Source organism: Photinus pyralis, unplaced genomic scaffold (genome assembly GCF_008802855.1).
Source record: "Photinus pyralis isolate 1611_PpyrPB1 unplaced genomic scaffold, Ppyr1.3 Ppyr1.4_LG7, whole genome shotgun sequence".
Lineage (NCBI taxonomy): Eukaryota > Metazoa > Arthropoda > Insecta > Coleoptera > Lampyridae > Photinus > Photinus pyralis.
In genome coordinates this window covers 1,540,467-1,554,051 of record NW_022170738.1, presented here as the reverse complement: position 1 = coordinate 1,554,051, position 13,585 = coordinate 1,540,467, and the positions used below count along the sequence as shown (strand labels likewise).

Genomic DNA, 13,585 nt, shown 5'->3' with positions numbered 1-13,585 from the left:
TTTCTAGTCTATAACTTTTGATTGAAAAGTCTGATCGAAAAAGTACGAATTGTTTTGGATTCTACGCACCAAAATTAATAAGAAAAAGTGTTTTTCTACAACTGTCAAAAAAACCTGTCATTTTCTGACGGATTTCGAAACGCGAAGTACTAGATTTTTAATCGGTTAATTAATAAGTAAGGTTGCTCTTGACAACGTGCGCGAAATCGTCAACAGTGAACAAAAGTATTTCGCGCACGGGAAAAAGTTGAACTTAAACAGCAATTTAATTAACAATCGGTTCAGTTGTAGAAAAAATATTGTATATAACGCTAGCGCGAAGTTATTTCGTGCATTTGACTGATATTTTAACTCGGCTTCGCCTCGTCAAAATACCTTCAGTCTCAATGCGCGAAATTGAACTTCGCGCTCTTGTTATATAAATAACTATTTCCCGAGAAATTTTGGTGCAATCGATTTTTGGTAAAAAAGGAAGGTTGTACACTGCCTTTTTTTGAGGCCCTCAAAAAAATTGTCTCAGATCGACCCGGAAAAAAATTTTTCTTATAGAAGAATTGGTTTCTAGTAGAGAATGCAATCCCGCAGCAAAATCTCAATCCCGGTATTTGCGGGATTGTTAGATGTTAATCCCGCGGGATCCCGGAATTTGCGGGATCTCGCAAAACTTTAAATAAATTGGCAAATAAGCAATTCTGTGCGGTTAACTTCTGTATTAAAATAAATCTATATAATTATCACAATATTTAACAAAAAAGTACCTTCGGCCGCAAATCCCGCGGGATCCCGCTCCATTTATGTGCGGGATTAATCTCGCAAAAATGCTGCATTCTCTAGTGCGGACAGTAAAATCGTGACCTCTTTTGGCTGCTCTATTGAATATTATACTATGCTCTAAAATATTTATTGAGACATTACAATGCTGAAAGGAAAGTTAACGATATCTACGGCACTAAAATTATTGAGCCCTATCTTGAGAACACTCGCCTCCGCAGTCGCACAATTCGGTGCAGGTCACATCGGACTTAACAAAGCTGCATCTTTGTGTGCAACCTTTCTTACATCCACATTTTACTAAGATTACAAAAGCTTCTGGAACTGGAGGTTTTAAAGTCCAGACAGGCTCCCATTCTTGATCTTCACTCGAGTTTCTCCAACCCCAATCACATGGATCCGGAAGTTGCTGTTGCGCCAGGAGGCAATGTCCCCATACATGTCCTGCGAATGTATGTAGATTAAGTTTGTTTGTTGAATATGGATTCAATTGTAAATTCATCTATTCGCCTACTTACCGCCTCTCTTAAGAAAGGTTGCACACAAAGATGCAGCTGTGCCAAGTCCGACATGCCCTGCACCGAATAAAATTGTAATTACTGAGTTCTATCACTGAAATTTCTCCCAAATTGTATTAGGAGAAACAGGCGTTACTATTTATTATATAACGAATCTTTCAAACTTTCAAAAAACTGAACCCTGAATTGGTCTCTCCAGAAAGACAAAATTATGTACTTCTCTTTGCTATACGACGTGTACGCTTACATGACCAAGAGGCTGTTCTTATTTTTTAATCGGACTACGTAATTTTTTACACGCCCATAATGGCAAATTATCTTTCAAAATGGCGATGCGTAATTGTTTATTGGTTAATGTCTTTGGGTACTACCAATCCAAAATATTTCAAATCCCTTAATAAATCCGAGGCAATCTAATGCTGCATAATCTACACTTTTCACCCCGCTGGGCTAAGAAACGAATCTGAAATTAGTTGAAAAGGGATGTAATAGTATCTAGTCTCCAGCAATCTTGACTCTTGACTAAGTTAACCAATAATTATCATAGCTCATCGGTTGGTAAGAACTTTATTTAACAAGACCTTATTAAAAACTGAACAATGACCTTATCCTTTTAACTGCAGTACGACATGTGTAAGTTTCAGGTGCAAAACTTTAACTGGCGAGAACTTGCTCGTAATAATTTAGAACAACAGTGACATACGCTTTTTCAATAGACAAACAACATCGGCGAGACATCCGACTTAGACTAAACAACCTCGTTTATCTCCTTACTTACAGGTCAAGCCCGTTTCATATCGTTGTTCCTCGGCCATTCTCTAAACACCGCATCGTCGCCCGTATTGATAAACACCTGCCTTCGTTATCTTGCACATGGCGTTATTAGTAAATAACATTCTCACATCGTCATATTTTTTGTGGTTTCGGAGCCCCATGATAGACATTATTATTTTAAGCACAGTCTATAGATACACCATAAACCAATTTTTTAAAAGGGATAAATGAGCTCCTCATTCAAAATAGTAATTTGTTCGAGCATTTGCTAAAAGTCTAGAAAAATGTTGTTCCTCGTGAACCATAAAACCACTCGAATTCGTCTCATTGTTTAAATATCCATGGGGAAATAGAAAATCAAAACACTTGTTACAGAATGTAATATTTTGCTGATTGAGGTGAATACCGAAGAAATAAGCCAAAGTCCCACACGATTTCCTTCATTTGGAATTGCAATGGGTAAAAAGGAATAAAACACTTGTTTCATGGGATAACTAGACGTTTGCGTCGGAACTATTACACCCACTCGAAACCACTTACGCCTCCAGATGCAGAAAATTTCCCACTGATGGATAATAAATATTTTCAAGAACGCTCTTCATTAAAGCAATGAAGTTATTCAGAGGACCTACTCGGAAAATAATCAAATTTATCAATTTATCACCTACCGCAATAATAATCTCGTGGGATCAGCGCTCCTTACTATTTTGTTGGAAACATCCATTAATTAATTTCGTACCTATCACGCGAGCTTTAAAAAATCGCACGAATACCTATACAGAACGCGGAAAATTACATATAACCTACACCTGTTGAATATTCACAAAAATAACTGAACCGTAAATTGCTTATGGTAATTACGATTATTCGAAACTGCATCAATTTTTTATTGCACAAAAAATCGCCCCGTTTCCATTTGTAATGAGTAAAAAGTGACTAACGATTCCCTTCGAACTTATGCAAAATTATAACGAACGACAGAGGGTCGTTATATCAATCTATTAATAGATTTCAATTTAAATATCCTATCCTAATTAAAAGAATTGGTATTTAAAGGGATTTTTATTATGAAACATTTAAATACAGCACCCTTTCCGGTTTTTTTTTGTGATTTTAATGGTATTCTTTGATGTTCGTTGGCTTAATTTCTTTTATGTTTCTAGGGGCAAAATTTATTTCAATTTAAATTTGTTTGCGTTTCGTATCTTTTTCATTTAATACGAGGCGTAAATGAAAAAGGGAGACTGTACAAATGCTGCAAATATTAATTAAGGCCTTTATGATGAAATAGCTTCTTATTAGTATAGTCAATTTGCCATTATTTATATTTAACCCATTACACATGAAACATTTTCACCATGGTTCTTTCCCCTTCAAGAATTCTTTAATTTTATTTTCTTTCCCTTCCAAAAACCGTAAGTTGGTAAATAAAATGAGAAAACCTGTGCGCAGGCGCAGTAAGGGAAAACTCTAAACCTATCAGATAAATTTCCGGGGTCTAAAGGTTTCAGAAGGATGCTAGAAAAGCAGTCAGTAAGCTTCCAGGATTCTAGAGATCACCAGTACGGGTCTGGGAAGCATCAGGAGGGAGCGTTAATATGGCTTCTCAGATTCTTTCCAGACCTAAGCGCCTAGAAGGGATGGTCTAGAATCATTTAAATGGAAAGGACTTCAACAGTTGTTTTTTTGTTTATTAAAATTTGGGAGATTTGAAGAAATAGGGCAAGTATAATTTTTAAAGCTGTAAAAAATGTTAAGGTTCCGAAGTGTTTTCTTATACAAATAGTGGTTTTATTCATGTAAAGAATTTATGTGGTGTCATTTTTACGCAGAGGTTTTCAATGAGCTTTTTGTCCCCTAATTAGTTTTGACGTCTAGATAGCGAGCGTAAGGATAGGATTACATCCTATTTAAGAGGGATATAAAGTTACATTTCTTAGCTCATCTTGAGATAGGAGCCGTTCAGGATTGGTAGCGAAAAAGACACTAACCAATAGGAAATGTAGATCTCGCCATTTTTAAGTTAATTCGCCATTGTGGGTATGAAAAATTTTCTCGGTAATTAAAAGAAGGGAGTTAGTTAGGGTGATTCTGGAAAAGTGAAAATTACCGCGAAAAAATTGTAAGTCGAGTTATCGGAGAAGTTAAACAAAGGTTTACTCGAGGGTTTACTATTACGTGAGAAAACGGAAAAAAATTTTAATTTATTTAAGTGTAGTTTCAGACATGAAATCAATGTTTCTTCTAAGGATGATTTGGGTTCAATAGGCAATTGAGCTGCATAGGTTTTAACAGGATACCTCACGACGATGTCGAAAAAGATAGAGAGAACTGTTATACCTACAGTATGTGCAACCGTATGCGAAGTAGGTCAAATAATTTGAATTTTTCAGAAGTTTAAAATACCTTTATTTGTTATTAATATAGAAAATTGTTATCAACAAATTTATTTAAAATTGTAAACTAATATATAATAAACAGATTCGGTAACCTCTAAGTTTCCCAACTTATATTGTATTGCAGCATTTTGATAATGTTCTAAAATAATTGATACCTAAAAAATTTGATATCTGATGGTTACATTTTAGGTTTGAAATCATGCAGAACGTTTTCTGAAGAATAACTTTTTTCAAACATGAATAGTAACTAGTTGCCCATATGCTGCGAACTTAAGTGGACGCACTGTGTATACCATTTGCAATGTGTGCCCTTTAAACCCTTGAATTAGTAGTTACTTACCTCGGAAACAAAAAAAGTGACATTAGATGAAACCTAAGGTGCACTTTTGGTCTAAAAAATGCTTTGAAACACTCAAACTTAGTTGCAAAAGATTTGTCCCATAATCATTTGTATTATTTATAAAATGGCATAATTTGAAAAGTTCATCGTATCCTTGAACTACCGTATCGCGATCGCTATTTGCTCAAAATAAACATTTGGCTGGTGTGTGTAATGAAAAAATGTATTCTTGATGGGTTTGATGACCTTTTTATCTCCCTTTGGCCAATCATTTTAATACAAACGAAAGATTTCAATGTATCAATCGGTAAAATGTGGAAGATATCTAATATGGACCAATCATCTATCCTGGTAACACGCTAATTAACCAATCATGCTAATCACGAGAGTTCCCACGAAAAGTCAATTATTTAATTATGTAAAATCTTGCACTATTGGAAGATTTGATGAAGCCACAAAGGAGGAACGGGCGGAGGGAATATTGTCGTAGGTCATAGTTGATCCATTATTCATCACTATCTCCTTATTGTATTTTTACGACCAAACAAGCGGTGACCCACGTTTCCCCGTATAATTTTGCCAAACAGCAACAATCTGGATTCAGATTTTACTTACCTTTTTTTTAAAGCTGGCCCTGTACCGGAAGTTGCTTCTAGTAGTGAATGCCAGCCTTTCTCAAATTGATTAATTCTAAGCAACTTTGGTTCTATTTTTCTGAGTCAATACTTTTCAACCTAACCGCAAAAGTGTCAGTTTTTTAACGAAAAAACCACGTTTTTAAACGATTTTTCGCAAATAATTCAAAATTTACGTAAGTACTTACAAAAATTGTTCTCAGTAAATGTAGCTTATAAAAAAAAAAGGATGGATTTATGGTGTCTGTTGATCTAATACAAACTGAGCAGTAGCTTGTTGTAGGTTTTTCGGAGAAAACTCATAAAACCTCTTGGGAAGTGCTGGAAAGAACCTTTCTCTTTGTTTCCCTAGCATCAAAACCAAGAAAGTTATGACGAACATGTTGGTATATATTTTTTTTTGGAAAAAATTGAGCTTTAAGTTTTGGAGAAGGTGCGTTTTATTTAAAATAAACCAAAAAACCACAGTATCAAAATATCGGTTTAGGGTGTTGATTAAACAATGATTTTTAGCTGTTATAATTTTTTAAAATTCATCATAATTAATCCCTCAGAATATTATTTGATGTTTATTTATTTACCCAAAATCGTCATGAAACCTTCATTTTCATTTCATGTCCGGAAATGTTAGTTTCCATGACAAAGGCAAAGTTCAATATGAAATTTGGATATTAAAATACGATTTCTGTTAAAATGTCATACAGAACTCGTCAGTCAAATGATATTACTTAACTCCCCACCCCCAAAGGGGTCTCGTACTTCAATATTTTCCCGCCAGTAATGTGTCCTTTTCCTGTCTTTACGTAAATAACTATTACAGAAGGTCTTGGTTACAAGTTTGAAACTAGAAATTTATAATTATTTGTTATCAGGGGTAGTTTTCTTAAATGTCCCTTAATGTAAAAAAATGGTGTTCACTCAACTTATTTAAAGATAAATCTTCAATTAACCAGGTGCCAATTTCTTGACAAAACAGCTTCCTAGCTCCAACCAAAAACCGCGCTAATTTGGTATGGAATACTCCCCAGACCCCCGTGGCGGCGGTACGTTCGACGGTGTTTTACCAAAAACTGGAATGAGAGTGTCATACAAGCGGTTTTGGGGGGAAAATGCAACATATAACGTCAATATTTCATTATTTCCGTTATTTTCATTCCTAAAATAGAAAGTATCCTCCGGTACAGGGTCATCTTAGTAATAGAGGGTAAGTGGAACCTAATGCGAAATTACACGGTATTACCGTATTCAATAACTGGAGCATTACAGATGGATAAAAATAAATTTAATTTGCAGTTGGAGTCCCAATTATTTAACATTTTTAAAGTTATTGAGAATTTTCCAGCCTACCTCAACTGTATTAAATGCGTGGGAGTATACTTTAACCTGCATTACTAATTCTATTCGATTCATCATCACCCTTTCTTTAGAAGCCTCTTCGAATAAATTACATAAAAAAATTGAAATCTCACTCGGTGTTTGCGCAAGGTGACGAAAAGTAATAAGATTTAACTTTAAACGAGCGATTAACATATTTCCATCCATTAATTAATCATTCAAATTTCTTCCCCTTGAGACTCGGTGCTTATAAATGTCACTTGTTTGCATTACATTACTATTAGCAAGTATTTTCCCCAAAAAATCGACATCGATTCTGAACAATTTCAGCCTCTCCGGTTATTTTAAGAAGGCTTGTGTAAAATTCGCGTTTAAATATTGGAAAAGCATATATCTGCACTGACCGCGCGTTGGTGGTTATAACATGAGAAAATAAACGAACCGTTTTATGTATATTGCAAGTAGGATGTTACGCGAAAAGCTTTTATGTACTTAGCAAACAGGTATAAGTACTGAACCAATCAAGAATGCGTGAATTCGCATATTTTACAAGAGTGACGGAAACGGCGTCGTTTTTTAAAATGATTTAATTCCCAAAGTACAATTAGTACTTTTCTCCTATATAGATATATACGATTGATATTCATGGCACGTTTTTGTGGTGCAACGATTCAATTTACCCCACAAAATGGCGGAATCTTCTCCCTCAGAGTAATTTCCGCAGCAAAGAAAATTTCTGAAAAAGTCTCTCTTCCTATGCCAGTTTGTAAATTTACCCACGGAACATTCCTCCTGAAGATATTCGCCCCAGTCAAATAGTTTCGTTCACACTAGGTAATATTCGACGACTTTTCTAGGACCAAATTTTGCGTGCGAGTGAAAATTCCAGGAGCGAATATACCGAAAGGTCAATTTAGGAGGGCGTATTTTATCACAGAAGTGAAAAGTACAGCAATTTTCTTTCTTGTTCCGGTCTTTTAGTCTTTTTCTGTTAATAACACCTATATTGGGAAAAGAAGTGGGCTCAATAGCCTTTCTTCGAACATCTGGTGCATTAGGATTCGATATTACAGGAACCTGTGTCAGTTTAAACTTTAGATTAGTTTCAGAAACACGATTGGTCAACTTGTGAAATATTAGCCAATCGAATCCTTTAACCCACAATTTAACTATAAACTGAAGCTTAAACTGACATTGTACAACTGGGCCTTATAACATTGAGAGAGGGGATTATTTTGCACGAAATTAAGCATTTTGGTTTGGGTACTCAACCGGGTCAGAACAAATTGGTATTTAAGCGTCCGAGAAAGATTCAATTAGCGGCCTTTGTGCCAAAACCATAGCAAAATTAGCGTTCGGAAATAACCGAGCTTTAAAAAGAACAGTTTGAAGTAGTTTTTAAGGCGACTGTAGTGTCCATTTTTAACCAGCTGATTTTTTGCCCCGGTGGAAAAAAAGTGAATTTTAATTCCGCGACACTCGGCGTAAATTACTTGCATAAATCGTGACAAATAGTTAACAAAAAAGTGCCAGTTCACGAGGGTATCTACGCATTCCAGTGTCGTGTCGATTTCAGTCAGTAAAAAACAGTCCCTTTTTAAGAACAAACGTGAAATTACAACAAAGAAAACTGTTAATAAAATCAAATAATATTCAAGTTCGTATTTGTGCCATTAAAAAAAAGGCAGTTAGTAGAAAAGTTGATCTGAGAGATTTCCTAGCATTAAACGAACTTTTATTAACATCCAATTAAGTTAATGACCTTTGCGGAACCAAATTATACTAACCAACAGAAGAATCAGCATCCGGAGACAGTCTGTATTTTCCAATCAATCTTCAAAAAATCCAATGCATATTTTTATTAATTTTACGATGCGTTATAAAAAGTTAAATTTTGTCCTAGTTTATCATGAATTCGTGACGCTTAAAAGTTTAAATGAAAGATCCTAAAGTAGTCGAGAACAATGTGAAATATTGTCTTTTTAATGTGAATTATCAAAAGGATCTCCTGAATTTGTTGTTCATTCTAATCAAACTTTCTCTTTCGGCATCAAAGGAATTTCATTAAATTTCACTGTGAAGTAAATCATGCTCAGGGGTTGTCTTTAACCTAATTTGTCAATGTGAAATCAAAAAATTAATGTGCATTTGAAGTGTAAAGATATTTCTGTAAATTATTAGGGATTCAATTTCAGACTATTGATTTATCTAGAGCTAGGAAATTTCAAACTATTCCAAACTTGTGACAGGTAGAAGTTTAGTAAATAGCCAATATTATGACACAGTTTTCTCCTTGCAATTTCCCGTTTAATAAAAAAAACAACTTATTTGCAACCGAGCTACTTCTCAAGTCTCTCTTTAAAAGCATTCGCCGGGTTGCTCCTCAACTTTCTTTAAAATACTCAAGTTGCTTTCAAACTAAAAGTTCTCTCTCATCAAATTCCTTCCATACTCCTCCCTAATCTTTTATTATTTGCATCAGTGTCTCTCAAATTATGTTTCCTCTTACTTAAACTTCCTTCCCCTAAACGTTTATTGCTATTTTCCGCTCCTCAAATTTCCTTCAATTCTTTTCAAAGTTCACCTACTTTACTCATAAGCTGTTTCCAATGCCCTTTATCCCATAATTTGCGCCATGTGCCTCTCACACATCCATCAAGTCCACTGTTCGCCACAAGTTCCTCTTTAAGCTTTCCTAGAGTTGCCCCTCAAGTTCTTCTCAAATAATTTATTCTATTATTTACATCAGTTATTGGTTTTTCCTCTCCTCAAATTTCCTTCAAGGTTCACCTAGTTTCCTCATACGCTGTTTTTAATGCCCCCGATCTCATCGTCCATTCGCGTCGTGTGCCTTTCCATTTTCCTGCAAGGTCATATCAATTCCTCACAAATGTTCACTATTCTTCTCAAATTCCTCTATAAGCTTTCGTCAAGTTGCCCCTAAAGTTATTTGCATCAGTTGCTCTCAAATTATTCTCAATTTCCTCTTAAGCTTCCTCGTCAATTTTCTCTTAAAGCCTATCAAGTTTCTCTAAACGTTATTGCTCTTTTCCTGTCATCAAATGTTCTTCAGTTTTCATCAGCGTTCGCCTATTCCTCCTAAGCTGTTTTCAATACCCTCAATCTTATCAATCATTTGAGTCATGTGCCTCTCTAATTCCCTGTAAGTTCACATCAAATCCTCTCAAATTTCCATCAAGTTCACTGTTCTTCTCAAATTCCTCTTTAAGCTTTCGCCGAGTTACCCCTCAAGTAATTTCCTCATCGGCTGTTATTTTTCCCGGTTCCCATCAAACTCCTCTTAAGTTTCCTTAAAATTAATTTTTCCTCTCATGTTCAGGTCAAGTTTTTTTTAGTTGCTTGTACTCTGGGATTTGTAGACATGGAAAATATGTTGCACCATTAAAAAACTGAAAATTATCTAAAAACTTTCCTTCATCGGAATTCATTTTTTTAAGTTCCCTGTTTTACTTCATTAAACGAAAAATTTCCTAATTTAAAAAATAATTTCAGCTCATTAGGTTTTTTTGCACGCATGAAAACCAAAGGAAAATTTTAACATTAGAAATGTTCATGTTTTGGTATATAGTAACAAAGTTATTAGTTTCGTTCAAGGCCAAAAAACTACTGTGTCGTATCAAGTGGCGATTGTACCGTACTCGGCCGTGATCGGTAGATTAAGGAAAAGTCTCGGATATTGTCGATACGGTACTTACTTAATAGTGCTCAATTATGTTATCTCTTTTAATAGTACACGCATGTTATGACGCTTATTATTTCGGAAGGTTTACGTGATCCGAGCGAATAAGAGTTAGTTGTGTTTTACAGACGGCGTTATACGGTTATCATTTCCAATGTCTCCGATGGTTGTATGATTTGCGAAATCTGTGAATTTTTGCCAGAGTAAGTGATGTTTTGAATATTGAATATATGGTTACGGAATGCGTTCTTCTTTTAAACTTTAATAAAAACTTGAATTTGAGGTAGTTGTAAATAATATTGCAAAAGAGAATTTTATATCAGATATCAATTAGATATGGCTCACCCTATGAGACCTGGTGATTTTTAGGGGAATTTTTTGAAAGAAAACAAATTCCCCTTTTGTGATGGTTTGCCCGTCTGCGTAACTCTAGAATAAAAAGAGACAGCGATATCGAACCTTTGCCAATAATTTCTACGAAGAATTATTGCATGTGAATTTTTTGATACTCAGCTCGCATTCGGAAACCAATCTTTTAATCCGGCTCTTCAATGGCACTGATCGTTGAATTCGAAGAAATCGATTGGCGTCGGTTTGGCATCGCTGTCTCTTTTCATTCTCGAGTTAGACGAGGTGCAGACGGACAGATGGGCGCGAAAAATCAGCAAATTCCTTTGTGCCACGTTTTAAGTAAAGCTCAGAACCTATTTACGGTAGCGGATGCTATAAAAGAAATATAGGGTAACTTTAAAACTGAGTACACCATCATTTGTTTCGAGGGCGAGTTTTTTAAATTTCGATCGGGTTTTCTTTTTCCTCTGAAACAAAAGCCTGGTGAATCAATCGAATTTGAGAACTTTCGGAGACAGTTTTCGGAGAGAATCTCCCGGATCGAATTTCCAGGAGACGATCTTCTAGTGGTGAATTTACCTGGAAGTGAATTTTCTTGAGGGCAAATTTTTAAAGGTAAAAATTTGACGGTGTGACAGATCTTTCGAAGGAGAATTTTCCGGTACCTAATACTGTAACGGAAATAGAAGGGATGTTTAGTCTTGATACAAATTTTCTTTTGGAAAACAAAGTTCCTAGCCAGCTAATATTCCAGCGTGTTTTTTTGGAGACGAATTTTCGCCGGAGAGAATTTTCCGATGACAGATCTTCAGAGATCGATTCTCTTGGGGGCGAATATACCTGGGATAAATTTTCTTGGGGGTAAATTTTTTAAGTCAAATTTACCGATGGTCGTCACAGAAGGAATCAAACTATAAAGAATTTATTTCAAGAGCAAGCTTTCTATCAGAAGGGCGAAGGGTCGAATTTTTCTTTTAGACAAATCTTTCGAGGGAGAATCTTCAGGGATACCGAGGGCTAATTTACCTGGAGGTGCGAATGCATTCGTTCAATTTGACTCCCACAAGTCCCCTACTATCTTAGTTTTTTGTAATCTTTTATTTACGCCCTGTAGGTAGACGGAAATAATCATCTTTCATGAATAAAGCACGAACTTTTGACAACATTCTCTCATTAAAATAACATTCTCCATAAATCTTATGAAATGGGTAAACAGTTATGTTTGGCATGTCGACGCATAAGGGAATTGCAGAGGGAAAATTGCGGTTAATCCCGGAACAAAATTGAACTGGAGTGGACATAATTTAAATATTGATAGTAATATTCAGTTCCACGTATAATTCCAATAAAACGTTCTTATAACCACAGTTATCCGTTCGGCAGCTAATTTTTTCAGGATTTCTAATAATTCACCCCCTTTGAGCTTTGAGCTGTCAATCAAGCGGGGCGCGAAATAAAAACTGTTAAAGCATAAATTGTATTTTATCTTATCAAGAAATTACTTCTCTGTATAATTAGCAATAGTTACATATTTCCAAATCCGATTAAATCAGGTTGCGAGCGATGCGGCCGATACCTTAACCCCTCGCAGCTTGTATCCGACGAAGAGCAAGCTTGACATCGACATCCCGCAGCCTCCAAATATTCGTATCTTGCGGCGGAAGGAAGTGCGCCTTCTTCGCAGTGTCTTAATATGGCCAACGCTTTGTTTCTACCATGATGAACGCAAACGGGGTGCAAGGACTTCTTGTACGGAAATCGCCAATCTGAAATCTAAATTACAAGAGTTTTATGGGGGAAATTTTTCATAAAACGCATCGTGTCGATTAAATAAATATAAACCTGATATTAAATTCCGAACGCGGTTACATAAAGTTTACAGCCATTTTACAGATTTAATATTTGTAAAATTGCGACGGGGAGGTTTACGTCAAAATAAAAATCAACGGCTCGTTCCAATTATAACAGAAACAAAGAAGGGACAGCGGTTCATTAGCCGCACATTCTTTTCAGTATGATTGGGATTGATTTTTTGGTGTGGTATTGTGGCAGCTCATGACCATTTAATTAATTTTTTCATGCACACACATAGAAATTTAAATTACCTCATTGGAATCGCACCTCCCCCAACAAGACAAAACCGAAAGGGTGTCCCAACACTCTTTGCCATTTTCATCACTTTGTGTCACGCGGTAAGTGTACAATCTTCGATGACAATCTAACGTGTTAATTGGATCGACGCGCTCAAGATCGGCGTTAACAATTTTTTGCGTACCGCTAATTGAGGCGACCGTAAGAAGGATGCCAATGCCGAGGAACATTGCGATAATTAACCTGGAAAGACAACGACACTCTGTTAGGCGAAAAGTTGCAAAAGATTCGTACCTGGTTGACGTTTCTGAATGTTTTTCAGTGTTGTACATGAACTTTCAGATTAATAAAGTTGAAAGCATCCCTTATTATAATTTGGGGCGTGTTTTAAACGCGTCGGCGCATCCCTCTTTTTTCACTTTTTTTTGTAATTTTCAAAGTACACAAAGTTTTCCGTGCTTAAGTTTTAATTGTTTTTAGGATTACAGAGCACAAAGCCTTATTGTGATTAAATAATCGGTTTAATATGGAGCATATTCGAGTATATAGGGACGCGCATATTGTATAAGTAATAAGCATATCGCTCCAGTTTTCTCTTGGCCGTTTTTTAGTAAAAGTTGAGGAGACTGATTTAAAATGGTGTCCTCGTTAACAAATGACCTTTAGTTGAT

General features: G+C 35.7%; 1 protein-coding gene across 1 annotated transcript; it reads right to left on the bottom strand.

Moving 5' to 3' along the window:
* Positions 1-12,346: 12,346 nt before the first annotated feature.
* LOC116177371 (thyrostimulin beta-5 subunit-like) lies at positions 12,347-13,266 on the bottom strand. The gene is made up of 3 exons (XM_031496341.1): positions 13,209-13,266; positions 12,929-13,157; positions 12,347-12,596 (listed from the first exon to the last, which is right to left on the bottom strand). Exons 1-3 carry the CDS (start codon positions 13,244-13,246, stop codon positions 12,348-12,350), a joined length of 516 nt encoding a protein of 171 aa, XP_031352201.1. The 5' UTR covers positions 13,247-13,266; the 3' UTR covers position 12,347.
* Between the last annotated feature and the right edge of the window lie 319 nt (positions 13,267-13,585).